This window comes from Triturus cristatus, chromosome 4_1 (assembly GCF_964204655.1).
Source record: "Triturus cristatus chromosome 4_1, aTriCri1.1, whole genome shotgun sequence".
Taxonomy (NCBI): Eukaryota; Metazoa; Chordata; class Amphibia; order Caudata; family Salamandridae; genus Triturus; species Triturus cristatus.
The window spans coordinates 953,178,125-953,194,632 of record NC_140585.1 but is presented as its reverse complement, the minus strand read 5'-3'; the positions used below and the strand labels follow the sequence as shown (position 1 = coordinate 953,194,632).

The window sequence follows — 16,508 nt, the reverse complement described above, 5'->3', positions numbered from 1 at the left end:
ATCAAAGATCTTTAGAGAGGACGTTCCAGATGTTGGGGGGCTTGCAAGAGAAGGAACGGGATTGGGAGGCTTTTTTTTAAATAGCGGGGGTATGAGGAGAAGAGAGTTGGTGCTTCTCAACGGTCGTGCGCAACCTGCTTTATTAAGTTTGGTTGAGAGGTAGAGTGGAGTCTTTTGATAGAGGGCTTTGTGTGTAATGCAGGCAATTTTATAGGAGGATCTGCCTTCGATGGGAAGCCATTTGAGGTCCTTGCGGGCAGGTGAGATATGGTTGAAACATTTACAGTCAGTTGTTAGCCTGGCCACAAGGTTGAGGACAAATTTGATGGGGGCAAGGTGAATTTTGGGAGTTCCGGAGAATAAAGCGTTGCCGTAGTCAATTTTTGATAGTACAAGAGACTGGAGAACTAATTTGAAATCTTCTGCTGGAATGAAAGGTTTGATTTTGTGAGACGCTGGAGTGTGAAGAGTGCTCCTTTTGCCGAGTTCTTTATATGGGAATTAAGCGTGAGCTTACTGTTGATGGTGATGCCAAGAGATTTGACTGATTCGGCGAGGGAGAGAGAACAGTTTAGGGCATTAAGGTCAGCGATCCATGTTTGAATGGGGAGAGGGTTGTTTTTGGGAGAGAAGAGAATGATCTTGGTTTTGTTAGGGTTGAGTTTGAGATGGTTGGTGTGGAACCAGGTTTGGATCTTGTTTAGGGCAGTATTGAGGTGTAAGATATCTGAGTGGGATTTTATTTTATAGTACAGTTGGGTGTCATCGGCATACAGGTGATAGTTAATTCTGGCTTGTTTAAGTATGAGGGTAAGGGGTTCCATGAAGAGGTTGAAGAGAGCGGGAGAAAGGATCGATCCTTGGGGGACACCGAGGGAGACAGATGTGGGGCAAGAGTGGCAGTTTTGAATTTTGATTTGTTGGGTTCTCTGTTGGAAGTAGGAGGTGAACCAGTTTTGGACAGTGCCATTAAGGCCGAAGCGATCTTTGAGTGCATTGAGTAAGGTTGAATGGTTAATGCTGTCAAATGCAGCAGTGAGGTTGAGAAGGATGAGTAGGCAGGTTTCGCCCTTGTCCAGGGCGAGGTGGATGACATCGACTATGTTAAGCAGTGCAGTTTCAGTGCTGCAACCTTTGCGGAAGCCGGATCGTAGGGGGTTTAGCAGGTTGTACGTGTCAATGTGTTTATCTAATTGAAGTAGGGCACATTTTTCGAGGGCTTTGGACAGGAGGGGGAGGTTGGAGATAGGGCAGAGGTTGTTAGGGTCATTAAGGTCGGCCTTAGGGTTTTTAGGGATGGGAGTGATTTGTCCAAGTTGGAGGGAGATAGGAACACACCCTGTCGAGAGGGAGGCATTAATGATATTGGTCCAATAAGGGACAATGACGTGCTTTAGATCTCGGACAAGGGCAGATGGGAGGGGGTCTTTTGTGTGAGAGGACGGTTTAAGTTTGGATAGGATGTTGAAGACTTTCAGTTCAGAAACGGAGTGGAAATTCTGCCATGAGGCCCGGGCACCCGACCACACGGCGCCCTGCTCCCGCTGTGTGGTGGGGGAGAAGCGCTACAGAGAAACGCACTGAGCCTGCAAGATCCCTTTCACCACCGCGGGCCCTGTAACCTGAGAAGTGGTGCCGTGTGAATTGGACGCCGGGCTCGGTCCCAAAAGTTCCCGGTGCGTGTGCCTGCATTCAGAGCGGCTGAGTCTGTGACCCGCGTGGAGCCGGCCGCGCGAACACCAAAGCCCTGTGTAGGATATTGAGTGGTGAGCAGGAGTTGAGTTCCAAGGAAGGATCGATCAATTTTGGCAATTTTTTCGGAGAAAAAGTTAGCAATTTCTTCACATTTGTTTGTGGAGGCCAACAGGTTGGAGGGTGCAGGGGAGGTTTGATTTCTAATAATGTTGAACAGTTATCTGGGTCTGTTCTTGGCACGGGAGAGTTGCAAACCAAAGAAAGATGCTTTTTCGAAAAAAATATGTTTTTTGTAGGAAGACCTAGCGGTTCTAAGGAGAGCGAGATGGGAGGGGGAAGGGTGTTGTCTCCATGTCCTTTCAGCAAGTCTAAGTGAGCGTCTTTCTTTGTTTAGGTCTAAGGTAGACCATGATTTTGAGGGGACATTGTTAAGCGTTTTAAGTTTCAGTGGGGCAAGTTGATCTAAAGCCTCTGAGACAGTTTTGTTAAAGTGCTCAGTGAGTTCATTTACATTTGGAGAGGGAGGGGTGAGACGAAGTTGGGTTTGGAGTTTGTGTTCCAATGCACCAGGAGGGATTTGTTTAAGATTTCTGGTCATAATCGTGGTTTTATTGTTTGTAGCTGGGGCGGGCAGGGCTGGTGGGGAAATGGTGAACAGTATGAGATGGTGGTCAGACCAGTCGGTAGGGATGATGTTGGATAGGGATGCCAAATCAGAGTTAGAGATGATGGCGTAAAGAATAGCTCCTTTGGATCTCAATCTCAACTCTCTCTACGTATGACGTTTATCGCCGTCATCTATTTTCTCCCTTCACTACGTCTGCCTTTCTATTGTTCACCCCACTCATCTCTTTTTGTGTTGCTGCCTGACCATTCTGGCTATGATTTTTCTCATTGGCCAATCCCTCTCTAGTTCACTGATTTCTCTACATTGCATATTTGTTAACTACCTTTATGTACTCACCTCGCTACCTATCTTCTTGTAATCTGGAAATGAAAGGACTGCACTAAGCAATGAAAATGTGGTCACGTAGTACGTAGAGCAGGTAACTCTATTGCCAACTTATTTCATAGAAGCTCTTCAGAGAATGCCACAACTTCTGCTACTTCCTTCTTTAAAGGTATAGCAGCTCTGCTGAGAAGTATCTGTACTATTTCATTCAATGCGAGACAGTCCTGCTAAGAATGTCTAGTGCTGTGGAATTCTATTAAAGGTGCAGCAGCTCTGCTGGCATGGAATGGTACTATCTCACATTGCCCATTTGTGCTGATACTCCTGCTCAGGGAGGTAAGGTGGGGCCGACTCCATGCCAATCCAACCCCAGTAGGTGCCATAGCCTGCTTCCTATGTGCAATTATACACATTATTAAGGCACATCTTAGTGCTCCACATAAACCTTATTTCACCACAAACAAATGAACCACTGTGTGTTTTTGATCTGCTAACACAATAAGAATTTGCAAATACTGTTTTTTTATTGTTGATGTTTGCTTCAAAATGAATTCCTGCTTTGCTTAAATTTTTTATTTTATAATGAATATGCTGAACTATTTGTTTACAGGTGTTGGTTGCGCTGCCAGCCTAGATCTTACACCTTCAAAAGAAAAAGCCAACACAAAACTTGGAAATGGAAACATCAAGAAAGAGTTTTTGAGGTGCTCTTTGGGGGACGCGGTCTCTCCAGTCAGAGGTTGTAAATTTACACATTTTTATTGTATTGTGTGTCTTTAGAATCACTCGATCTCTAGGATCATGTTGTGAATTGTGAATAAACCAACAGCAGTCTTAATTTTGCAATGCAAAAAATCATAATTAGAATGCTTTAGGTTTTGCTTGGGGGATCATTGCAGCTACCCTATGGTACATGTAATCAGACAGTCTCTCAGAATCCAGAGGATTGATTCATTTAGATGTCAGCGGGACAGCCACCTGCCTCATAACTTTGATTTACCCATCGTGGCATTGGAATATGGCAGGAGCACTTTGAGCCAACGCAAACCATCATAGTGGGAAATTTCTGCTGAAAAGTAAGAGGAAAATATCTCTTACACATGGGAGGTTTCCTCCCAGTACATGGAGAACATTTTTGTTTTTTTTCTGTTTAAGACTGCCATGCCTTCACTGGCCATAACACACAGTAAAAATAGGTTCAATGGCAGTGACATTCGACTCCATCATAGCTTTCCAAGAAACATTGCCAGTGACAGCCTGCGTCTCGCAGGGTTTCATATGCATCCGTTCAAAGCATCGCCATACCCTTCTAGAAGAAACAGGCTGCCTCCGGCTAAGTTGCAGGGCTGAGGTCTGGCAGAAAGTACTGCCACTAGAACTCGATCAAAACTTTCTGCAGAGCAAATGATAACAAACAATTTTGATTCAGCCATGTTTATCCCCAGGACCACCAAAGCTTCACCAAAAGAAACTGAATTTCCTCCACGAGATACTTGTGCTCATTGCAGGTAAAACGCAAAATGTCTTTAAAAATTGATCTAAATGCAAATCTGTTTGCATGGGGCAGTTACTGCGAGGAGTTACAAAGAAGCCAGAATAGCATGGGGTGCAGCAATCGCCCTACATAGCTTTATCAAAAAAGACATGAAAGGTGAAATACTGAACAAATTTCTTTTTAATAATAACCAAGTGTCTGCTTTGGACACCTCTACAGCAGAAACACCTCCAGCACCATCCTGAAATTCCTCAAGAACTTAATGAGTGATTATATCCTCATGAATCTCCCTAACTGCCAGCAGTTAGAGGAGGTGACAATACATGGTAAGTAGAGAGCGGTCACAAGCCTAAACGTCACCCTTGACATGTTCTACAAAAACCGAGATTAAACTCACAGCTCAGGCATGAAAATTAGAAACGGAACCAAGATACCCTGGCCCACTGAAACACAGACTGTCTCTGCAGTCTCCTAACAGATGATCTACAACACTTACGTTCATTTGTGGACCAGCTGACCCACAAAATCAACACAGACGCAACAGCAGTCCAATGTATTAACACCCACGAAGAACGTATTAAACACATTAAACAATGGCTCACACAAGATGTCTCAGTGGCGAAACCACAGCTAAAACTTCCAAGTAAAATACCATGAGTTCTGGTGCAATGATGAATTTAAAACCATGAAAACAAAATTATATCTAGCATTGAAAGGTAGAAACACAAATACAATTAAACAACTCAAGCATTCACAAAGATGGCCAAAATGAAGAAAAAGACTATTCCAACAACAATTGATTTCATTTCACTTAGCGAAGCAGCAGATTTAAACAATTTCAGATCCTTTGGTCCATGATGGCAAACAGAACTGGACAATCCCCAATTAACATCAATGAAAACATCCCGGTAAAGTGAATAGCACGCTTGCAGAATATATACTACTCTAACACTACCAGGCCTGTATATAAATGCTAAGGCAACCATATCGGATACATGAAACCAGACACCAATGACCCTAAGCTGGTTGAATATCCGGCCCCCAGTGCTTCATTTGAGCCGGTGTTTTCCGGTGCTCAGCACCGGCACTTCATTGGCAGCACCAGCACTTATGACAGTCTGCCACAGGGTGGGCTGTTTGTCTGATTTAGAGTGAGCACAAAAATAGTTGTTTACTAATTCTATACACGTTACAAATGAGTATTACCTGCCACCCATGCTAAACTTCTAGCTTTTGGGGCCTGGAATAGTCTGACTTGTCACACTTTTAGGAGTGTGATGGTCAGTAGCAGGTTTGGTACTGTCATTGGCAGTGCTGGCAGGGACAATGGGTGGTGTAAGCTGGCATGGCTTCCTGATGAAGGCCCTGGCACTTAATTTATTTTTACAAATTAAGCACTGCCGGCCCCAACACGAGCCCCACACCCCCAAGATTGCTTCAAAGTTTTCAAAGAATGGTGGTCACAATTATTATGAGTAGCTTTCATAATCTTTGCAAAAAAGTGCCTCTTTCCCAGATTCATGGAAAACTTTAGAAAAGAGGCAAATTGTCTGATCTACTGAAAACAGACCAATCATCTTCATTGATACTGAGGAAACAAATTATGAAACTCATTTTGAAACATTTTGAATCCTGGGCAGAAAACAACTGCACTTGAAACCCCATTTATGATGGCGTCAAGGGAGAAATATTACCTATCCTGCAGATTTTTGACCTCTCCTATATAGTCCATGAACTTTGCAGAAAGACACAAATTACCCTCTTTGGTGCCTTTTTGGACTTCTCCCGAGTATTTGAGTTTGTGGTGGAAATAGAGCTAAAATCGGCCAAGCTGGAATCCCTGGACATATGTCCTTCACTGTTGAGAATACGAATGGACGAGTACTCCAAGTCAAAGGCTCAAGTTTGAATAAGTACTAACGTAGCAAGAAGCAAACTGTGCCCCATCAGCAGAGATAGAAATAAGGCTGCATCCAGCTGCCCTTGATGTTTAAACAATAAAATAAATTATATGTACACAGATACTAGCAGCCTCCCAAAACACACCAAACATCGAATAAAATATGGTCTGCCCGCTCCTAAACTTGGTAACTCCATTTTCCTGGCAATAACGCAAAACACACTACAAACCTAACTTAATCTAATAGAATGCCTCAGTAATTTAAGATTGATCAAAATTAATTTAATATTTTGGGTGAGGGTATTTACTAAGTAAAAAGACATTGTATGGAGGTGTTATAGGAAAGTGCCCCTTTTTGCATGGTTGCCCTCCACTTTTTGCCAAAATGTTGATGTACTTTGACTGAGTTTGCCCTAGGTTCCTGCCAACCAGGTACCGTGGGCCTGTATTCTTTCCCTAAACTGTACTTTTGCAAAACCCAATTGGCACATCCCTGGCCACATGTAAGTCCGTTGTAAAAGGTACCATAGGTACCAAGGGCAGTGTGATCCGGAAAGACCTCTAAGGGCTGCAGCACTTATTGTGCCACCCTTAGAGGCCCTGTACCTTTACACACACACTCTTCCACTGCAGGCTGCCAGTCTTGGTGCAGAACAAAGTGAAGAGTCGACATGGCCCAGATCCCTGTGGCCTATGCCTACAATCCACTGCCCTGGCATAGGTGAGCCACCCTTCTAGATGGGTGCACCATACCAGTGGTGAGGGTACAGGTGCATGTGCCCTGTACCCCTACAGTGCTTGTCAATTCTTAGGCATCGTAAGTACAGTAATGCCATGAAGAGTATATGGTCTGGGAGTTTGTCATTACGACCTCCACAACACCATAATGGCTTTACTGAAAACTGAAAAGTTTGGTATCAAACTCCTCAGCACATTAAACCCACACTGATGTCAGTGTGGGATTTAATGAAAAATGCACTTTAAGGACATCTTACAGATACCCCCTGAAAAACAACCTAACTCGCATGTCCTCTACAGGCACTTTCTAGTCACCCTCTGTACAGCGATTGGTACTCCACACCTGTGCCTCTTTTCTGACAAAGGTGGTGACACCAATCCTTGTCGGCGATAGCTACCTGCTGTCTATGCTCCACCTCACCCCTCAAAGGAGGAGAAGAGACTCCACCAGTTGAACAAAAAAAGTGCATAGCCATTCCACATCGATCGCACCAAAGAACACCGGGTGGACAATCAGCTCTTTGTTGGGTTCAGTGGAGAGAAGAAAGGGAAAAAAGGCCAGAAACAGACCATCTCCAGATGGATTGTACTCTGCATTAGGATCTCCTGTGCATTGGCCAAAAAGCAACCTCCCAAGATCCTGCAGGTTCAATCTAGCAGGTCAAAGCTGCAACTACTGTGTTACCTGGTGGGGTTCCCATCCTTGCCATCTGTCAGGCTGCTATGTGAGAATCCTTGCAAACATTCACCAAGCACTACTGCCTTGAATGTCAGGTCCATTATGACCAGGATTTTGCCCGTTCGGTCCTACAGGACTTTTTGGTCTGAACCAGTTTGCTGACCCACCTGTAGGGAGGTATTGCTTGGACATGTATTCTACCTTAAGGAACCTGCGGCTCAAAGTCTCTATCAGATGAGCAAGTTACTAACCTTTGGTAGAGCCTTATCTTGTAGAAACTCTATCTAGCTGCAGATTCCTTACAGACCCTTTCCGCATTCACTTTTCTTCAAACCACTCTTCTTACCTAAAAAGGTACCTGCAGGCCCTTTGTTTCTGCACACTGGTCAATCAGCGTTCTTGTGTGGTTCTGTGCTTCTGGCACAGAAATAGACATGTAACAAAACTTATGTCAGCCGACTGGGGTGGCGCCTATATAGGCACCGCACACGTTGTATACAGCATGTACGACACAGACATGGGGCTGATCGGCACTACTTAAAGGCGTGCAGAGGTACTGCTCAAGATTTTCCAGGTCCAGACTGATGCCTGGGTAATATTCTTAGGTAAGGAATCTTCGGCTAGATAAAGTCTCTACCAGATAAGGTTGTGTTTTATACTGTGTTGCATATTGTTACGGCCTGTTATGGCTTAAAACAATAAAAATACGATGAGGAGTTACCTGCGGTAAGTAACATGTAGATTATCACGCTGACCATCTTACCCTATCTTCAATGGGTTTATGATAGATCAAAGGGAACCAAGTAGAGATTGGTGTAGTGCTCCGGTCTCCAGATAGTTTTCCATGCCTCCTGTAGGTTTGGGGAAACAAAGTTATGTGGGCCAGTTTAGCAGCAGCTCTCGTACCATAGCAGTGCTTCTGCTAAGCCATAGGGCTGTCCTCATTCTCAGAAGTCAAGAAGCTACTGTTCAGTGTTTTGTAGTTTGCAAGAAGTAGTGGATAAACTAGACCGGTTTAAGGATACTAGGTCAGAGGTTGCTCGTATTCATCCCTGGAGAGGACCTGTCCAGGCAGTCAATGCGGAACTGTTACTGTTGGAGCAGAATCATGAGTAGTTTGTCTACCGTGGCACAGTGGGCAAAAAACAATACACTTAATGTAGCCAAAGCAATTGCCAGTGGCTGAAATTAATTCAAGCATACCTTCCATGACTTTGTGTTTTGTGTTTAAAAAAAAAATATATATAGTGCATGCTGTAAAAATTCATTAATTAAGTCAAACAATATATCTACATGAAGCAAGATATGTAACCGTGCCTAAGGGAGCCACCATGCATGTAAAGATTAGGGAAAAGCACTTTGAGACTGGAAAGGTTTTTTTTAACGGCACTGTTAAAATAAGTTTACTAACTCGCACAATAAGCAACCCTATAAATAATACACAGAATCACAACTGCCCATCATAGTTCAGGCACTGCAAATTGTTTACACCAATCAAGAACATTTGTGAAAGCCAGCAGCAAGAACAAACAATACAATGCCTTAAAACTTATGTATAGTTCTATGATTAAAAAAACACATCAATGTACACAATTGCACATTTCTGCACCCATAAAAACCCTTCATTACAAATTTTCAATAAATAAGGATGACCAAGAAAACACACCCTGCTACCGCTGAGGCAGACGCACACAATTTACTAGCCAATAAAATCCTTCACTCCCAAGCACAGACAAAATGCCATTACTCAACATAAGTGACCATCCTAATATGTATATGCGTTCTGCTCTTTCTATCTTAATTTCTAAGCTAAATGTATTCACAGTTTTTTCAAAGTAAATTGAAGCCCCCCTCCTCTTGTCCCATTGATTATTTTGTATGCAATTGTGGATCCACGAGCCCTCCTTGATATTGCCCTTCCTAGCACTTCAAGGGTCCCTGTTCCGTGGGAACTCAACATGTCATATGGCCAGTATTTCGTTTCATTTTGTACCTATTCTTTCATGCTGTATTATTGTCTCACAAATGACGTCTCATGTTTCACGTCCCCTCCCCTTTTTATTTTGTTCTGCTCTGATTTCTCAATAAAGAATTGCGAGGAAAAAAAGTGAATTGAAGCATTCTGCTAGAATATTGATGGTAGGTCCTCTCAAGTTTTGGTTGCGGCCAAGGTGTTCATGGGGCACTTTGTATTAAACAAAGACCTTGCCCAGCCAAAAATATATGAGGCACAAATCATTTTGGTAGCAACTTCAAAGTCTTTCTACAAGGAATAGTAGGCCCTCTCTTTTTACTTGCATTACTGGAAGCCATGCTCAACATCTTGAAAATACCTGTATGTTTCCGTAAGCAAAAGTTTTTAATTCTCCAACTTCATCTGAAGGCAAACAGATAATCTGAATTTTATGCTTGATACCTCTGCCATGGTTCTCTCCTACTCTACTCATGTGGGTTCTAACACACCTATTGGCACAATCAGAAAATCAGAAACCACACATCAAAAGCTGGTTAGCCAATGCCTTGTGCAGCCAGCACTGCACATGCACATATTGCCAGTTTTCTTTTTTCTTTTTTCAGCTGAAAGTGGGTTGTAATCTGCTTCAGTTGCATGCAATGATTCCATAATTCTTGACTTCTAAACTACTTTACTAAGCCGGTGTGAAATTTCAGTTCTACTGGAGTAATCTGAGTAATTTTGGTAATTTGCAAAATTAAGAGTAAAAAACCTACCACAGGAACAAATGATTTGCCAAGCAGCTGCTGCTGTTCATGTTCTGTTGCATTTAACAGCATTTCCTAAGTGCAGAAAGTGAAGAATAAGCTAGGTTGTATCCAATATTGCATTTAAAGGAGTATATCAAACACATTCTACTTCAGAATTTCAACATGCTGAAAAACATAGGCTCTTCTCGGAACAATAACGTGGTTTGTTCTGCAAGTCTTCACTATGCATATTTTAAGGTTTGTTTGTAAAACAATAACCAGCAATTGTTCTAGTCCACACTGGGCCGGCCAGCATTGCCGGTATGGAACAATGATGTCTGGCCTGAATGCAACCCGTACCATGGAAACTGCCAGCCCTGTTGATGGCTTTTTGTGACTGCAGTAGGTTCATTTCTTGCTCTATTTCAGTGATTGATTGGCTAGGGTGCCTTCCCCAAGCTACATCTGTCCAACCTGGGACTCTGGCCCTTGTCCTCTGGATCCTTCCTTTGTAATATCTGTTTTAAAGTGAAATTACTACATTCCTATCTGAAATGTCATATTTTACCTATGAATAGAATTAAGTATGTGAAGACCGTTGTGCACACAGGATTAGTGAGCGCTTTGCATCCATCTCAGAGTTTCAGCAATGGATTCTGTGCTCTTCGATACAGAAAGAAACAACTGAATATAATAACACCAATGTTGGCACTAAGGTAGAACTTTACCTTATTAGAACTTTACTCAAGGACTGTGTTTTTGTTTGTTGGGTGTAAATCCATTTAATCGTTTTCAAGAATTGTGTGCTTACAAAGTGTTCCGTAACAGTCATTAAGAGATTAAATTCTAAAGATATCTGGACCATTAATTTGCAGATTCTTAATTCACCAATCCATTGAGGACAAGGGAGCTTTTTCTCCCATCATCCGAATTTGCTGGGTTCTGGTTGGCTGGGCATCATATAAAGATTCAGTTTCTGCCACCGTTAGCCTGTACAGCTCACCAAGCACAGTGTTGGAGAAAAACAAACAAAAAAGAAAATAAGGGGCGAGTACACCTTGACTCACGGGCCCATTTGGTGAGCCCCAAAAGTGCCCCTTATTAAAATTAAAAATCAGAAAAGTTTTTTTATAGCATTGCGCTGCAGTTGGCCAACAGCCATACTTGGGGTATTGAAAAGGTCAAAGTGCCAACAAGGGATTTTGTTTGAAACAAACTATTTAGTTGTATACTTCGAAAAAAAATTATTGGTAGGTGTATTTCAAAATTAACACCAAGGAAGTTATCAATCTACTGATCTAATCGTCAAATATAAAGAGAACACACACGGGAATTCTTTTTTGTGAAATAAACACAAATCTTTTTATGTATAAATCGAGGTAAAAAGGAGTACAAGTAGACCATTGGTTTGAGCAATAAATCATAAAAATAGGGGGTTACATTAAATCCACATTTCATCAAAAAACATCTATTACAGTGCAATTAGACAGAGATATATCTCATTCATGAGAAAATAATCAGCTGTATATAGCAGATATTGTGAAAATAGATGATGGAGTCGACGTTTCGGTCTTCAATGGCATCAGTCAGTTAGGCCATCTTCAGGACAGTTATTATTGCATATGAAAGACCCTTCATAAATCATAGATGTCACACGATACTGTGACATCTATGATTTATGAAGGGTCTGATTATTTTCCCATGAACGAGATATATCTCTGTCTAATTGCACTGTAATAGATGTTTTTTTGATGAAATGTGGATTTAATGTAACCCCCTTTTTTCATGATTTATTGCTCAAACCAATGGTCTACTTGTACTCCTTTTTACCTCGAGTTATACATAAAAAGATTTGTGTTTATTTCACAAAAAAAGAATTCCCGTGTGTGTTCTCTTTATATTTGACGATTAGATCAGTAGATTGATAACTTCCTTGGTGTTAATTATGAAATACACCTACCAATAAATTTTTTTAGAAATATACAACTAATTAGTTTGTTTCAAACAAAATCCCTTGTTGGCACTTTGACCTTTTCAATTTATCTGCCCAAGCCCTCAAGGGTGTTTTGGGTTTTTCCCTTCACTTGTATCCATACTTGGGGTATGGCTGCATGTGGTGGTTGCACAATTTGTTTTTCAGAGAGGTAACCAACATCAAACCTCTTTTCTACTGTGGTTAACAGTGAGATTTAATGTAACAAAATTCTTTTCTACAGGCTTTAATAGAAAGTAATTAGAATCTACATGCAAACTACTGACTTTAACATATATTTATTGCAATACTTATGTTAGGTTACAGCCTTTATTGTATGATGTTTTTAAATAAACAGATCAGGACTATGGCATTGATCATTTGCTTGCCGCCATAAACGACTCAGTCTGGCTGTATGAGCATAAGTTTTCCATGAAGCTAAAAAAGTGCAACACAAACACACATTTTCAGTAATAGCACCCATGTTCTACCCTCTCAACTGTGGTAGTCAAGGGAACCAACAAGTGAGTGGAGCCTAAGCCCTTCTCTTTGTAGTACTTCTGGAAGATCTTTTTCTGTTTATCACCGAAGGTCTGTCGACAGTTAGAAAATGGCCTGTAGCAGGTGCCCCTGGCCATCTTCCATTTTGATTGAGTGTGGTACTCCACCACATTGTACTCTCTTGGTAGCAAGGGTGTGGTCTGATGTAGCACTGTGAAATACATATTCTTTCACTATTGTATTGTATACATCCTTTACATACAGTCTGGATTCTAGCGGTTGGTGCAAGTTACTATACCCAGTGCTAGCAAGTGTCTGCCGCCAGCTGTGCTGTCAAGCCAGGCCTACAAACCATTATTTCATGAGAAAAGACATGGATACAAAAAGGCAGTCACGCCCTTCTACGTAGGAAGGGGCTAGCTCTGGCTCGACTTATACCTCAGCTGACAGACGTTTATAATTGAAGTTGGTTTCTTTGAAGAAATAAGAACGTAATCCAGTTTAGTAACTTAATAATTATTTTTCAAATTTTTCAGGTGTTAAATACCTACATAATGGTTTGAACTGACTGTTTGTATTGAATGTGGGGACAAGGACCAGCATGAAACATGATGAATGGCAGTCAATGCTGTTGTTTTTACGCTAGTATTTGTACTATTAACTAAGCAGAGTTTCAATGGCATATCCATTTTTGTGAAATCTGAAATAATGTAGTGCAAAAATGTAGATGCTTTTCTGATTTTCATCTTGGATTAACTAAATGGCTACATTCTTTTAAAAAAAATGTTTTTATCTATAGGACCAAAAATCATGACTTCCGTCACTGCCAGAGCTGCAAATTCAGTATCAAAAAATGTTGCATATACCATCAAAGGGGAAAGAAGAAGTAAATTTTTGAATTCAATTCAGATGAATTTCATAAAAGACACAATTCAAGAAGCAGCAAAATCTACCAGGTAATGCTGAATATAATGCTCTATACTTACCAAAAAAGAGTTGCTATATATTAAAGGAATGAACACAACTGGATGTTTAGGAAGTGCAAAATATCATATTATTCCAAATATCGGGCCTCATCTGTAAGTTAAAGAAATACCATTCAGGATTCAATTACAAAATACACTACAAACTGGAGCCAAATGGGAGAGTTCACTGGTGATTGCACCTTTTTAAGAATTGGACCACTCCCCATTTCTCCAGGGTCACAGTGAGTCTATTGCTTGAAAGCTGAAGTGCAATAATAGTGATTGTTAGGTGATGCTATGGGGTCCTGAATCTTACAATGCTTGCCTCAAGCTAGCCTTAGAATCAGCACTTGGATGCCCAGCCCATCAGCCAAGTGGCCAGAAGTAGACAGACCCCTCAACAACAATATGCTCGAGTGAGAGAAAATGGGTCCAGGTACTCTATCTGTTCCAATTATCTGCTATCACCACCAGCACAGTCTATTGGAAATCCCAAGGTCCACATGAATGATTACAAGTCCAAGAGGCAGATCAAGCCTGCAACCAGAACTTACAGGATATATCCATTTCATGCGTCCAGATAGAGCTAGCTAAGAAGAGGTAGAGAAGGTCCCGCTGTGCTATGGGATGATACTATTCTGCCTGGATACCAATGCCATTTTCAATTCAAGTTTGAAAATGACTACAAGGGGTACAAGTGGAATTACAGTCACAGAAGAAAGCTTTTCAATAAGTCCAGTGATGATGAAGCCAGACATATGACAAGAGTGCCTAGGAAGAGAGACCTCTTGGTAGTTTGGCATCCAAATTAGTACTTAAATATGTATGTATATATGAAGCAAATAAATGTAAAACTTAAAAGATACATGTCCAACTTTTTGAAAACACTGCACCTTTGGTCTGGTTAGTACCTACCCTTGGAGTGACTTATATGTATAAAAAAGGAAGGTTTAGGCCTGTCAAAAGGTTTATTTTGCCATGTCAAAATGGAAGTTTAAAACTGCACACACAGGCTGCAATGGGAGGCCTGCGACCTGTTTAAAGGGCAACATAACTGGGTAGCACAATCAGTACTGCAGGCCCATTAGTAGCATTTAATTTAAAGGTCCTGGGTACATTTAGTACCCCTTTACCTGGGACGTACGGGTAAATAAATGTGCCAAGGGAGTGTAAGCCAATTTCACAATGTTTAAAGGAGAGAGCAGACACACTTTAGCACTGGTTAGCAGTGACAAAGTGTGCAAAGTACTAAGACCAATAAGAAATGTATTTTGCAAAAACGGGAGGAGTAAATGAATGAATGAATGAATGACCAACTTGTAGAGTGCAGACAAATGCCCAAAGGTATCAAGGCTCCAAAGATGTTCCACTGCCAGGAGGACGGAAGCATCAACCCTCCAAGGAACAGTTAAAGGGCAAAAAAACAGGTCTTTAAGGACTTACAAAAGGAAAAGTGTGACTCAAGGCAGGAGATTGATAAGGGGAGAGTGTTCCACAGCTTGGAGGCTTCCACAGTAAAGGCTCTTTCTCCCCACGGAGCCCTCCTGAATTTGTAAATAAGCTGATTTTTATCAGCAGAACACAGCTGTCTAGTAGGGACATAGCATTGGAGGAGGTGTTTGATTACCTATGCACCCGAGTTGTAAAGATCCCTATGACCAATGCATAGGGCCTTGAACAAGATTAGTTTCTCAGCTGGGAGCCAATGCAGTTTCCGAATGGCAGCAGAAGTTGAGTGAAATTTAGGAAAATCCAAGACAAGTCTCGCTGCAGCGTTCTGGACAAGTTGCAGCTTATTAATGGATGCCTTGTTATATATCCAGGTAGAGAGCATTACAGTAGTCCTTCCTGGACAGAATGAGGGCCACATCTGCTTGTTTCCGCGTGGGGAGAGAGAGGAAAGGGAAAATCTTCCTAAGGGTCCTTATAACCCGGAAGCAGGATGAGACGGTCCTATTAACCCTGAGATCAAAAGACAGCTTGTTGTCAACTATGACTCCCAGATTTTTTGCCGAAGCAACAGGACAAGGACATGGTCCAAGCATAATTGGCACCCATGAGTGGGTCCATATAGATTGTTGGCTACCAAAGACCAGATCCTCAGTTTTGTCCCTATTACGTTGAAGGTAGTTATTTGACATCCATGAGGCCACAGCATGCATGCATTTGTTTAAATATGTGGCAGAGTCCTCTATATCCTTTGTAAGAGACACAATTATTTGTGTCATCGGCATAGCCTCTAGCTCAAAGGATCTGATCAGCTTAGCCAACAGAGAGACATATATATTGAATACGGTAGGGCTCATTGAGAGAGCCCTGCTGAACTCCAACATTGATGGGTATCGAGATTAGTCCATATTTACTTTCTGTGACCTATTTGTCAGGAATAAGGACAGGAGCTCCAAGGCAGAGTCTGTCACCCCAAATTCCTGAAGGCAATCAATAAGCCTTGTTGGGGAGATGGTATCTAAAGCAGAGGATAGGTCCAACAAAATCAGCAGCACGGTCTGCCCGTCTACCTGGGTGTGGATGTTGTTTACTGCAGATATTAATGCAGTCTCAGACCCATGGCATCTCCTGAATCCATATTGGGAGGAATCAAGCAGATGCTGTTGTTCCAAATAAGTACTCACCTGGGCATTAAGATGTTTCTTCAGTATCTTGGTGGGATCAGGCAGTAAGGAAATGGGCCACTAGTTTTTGAGTTCAGAAGGATCAAGATTGTTTTTTTTAAGCAAATGCTTGACAACCGCTGTTTTCCAGCTAAGAGGATACCGGCCAGAGGAAATGGCAAGATTGAGTATTAACAATAGATGGGGAATTATAAAATCCTTTCCCAACTTTATCAGTTTCAAGGAACACGGTTCCTGTGGGAAGCCTGATTTAATCCCCCTTAGGAGCTGGTCAG

General features: G+C 41.8%; 1 protein-coding gene across 4 annotated transcripts in view; it reads left to right on the top strand.

Annotated features, from left to right (window-relative positions):
• LOC146855889 (protein NEDD1-like) overlaps positions 1-16,508 on the top strand; it is a 305,997-nt gene that overhangs the window by 239,653 nt on the left and 49,836 nt on the right. For all 4 annotated transcript variants that reach the window (XM_085650678.1, XM_085650679.1, XM_085650680.1 and 1 more), the window contains exons 10-11: positions 3,258-3,386; positions 13,435-13,591. In XM_085650678.1, coding sequence (XP_085506804.1) covers positions 3,258-3,386; positions 13,435-13,591 — 286 coding nt within the window. The remainder of the gene's footprint in view (positions 1-3,257; positions 3,387-13,434; positions 13,592-16,508) is intronic.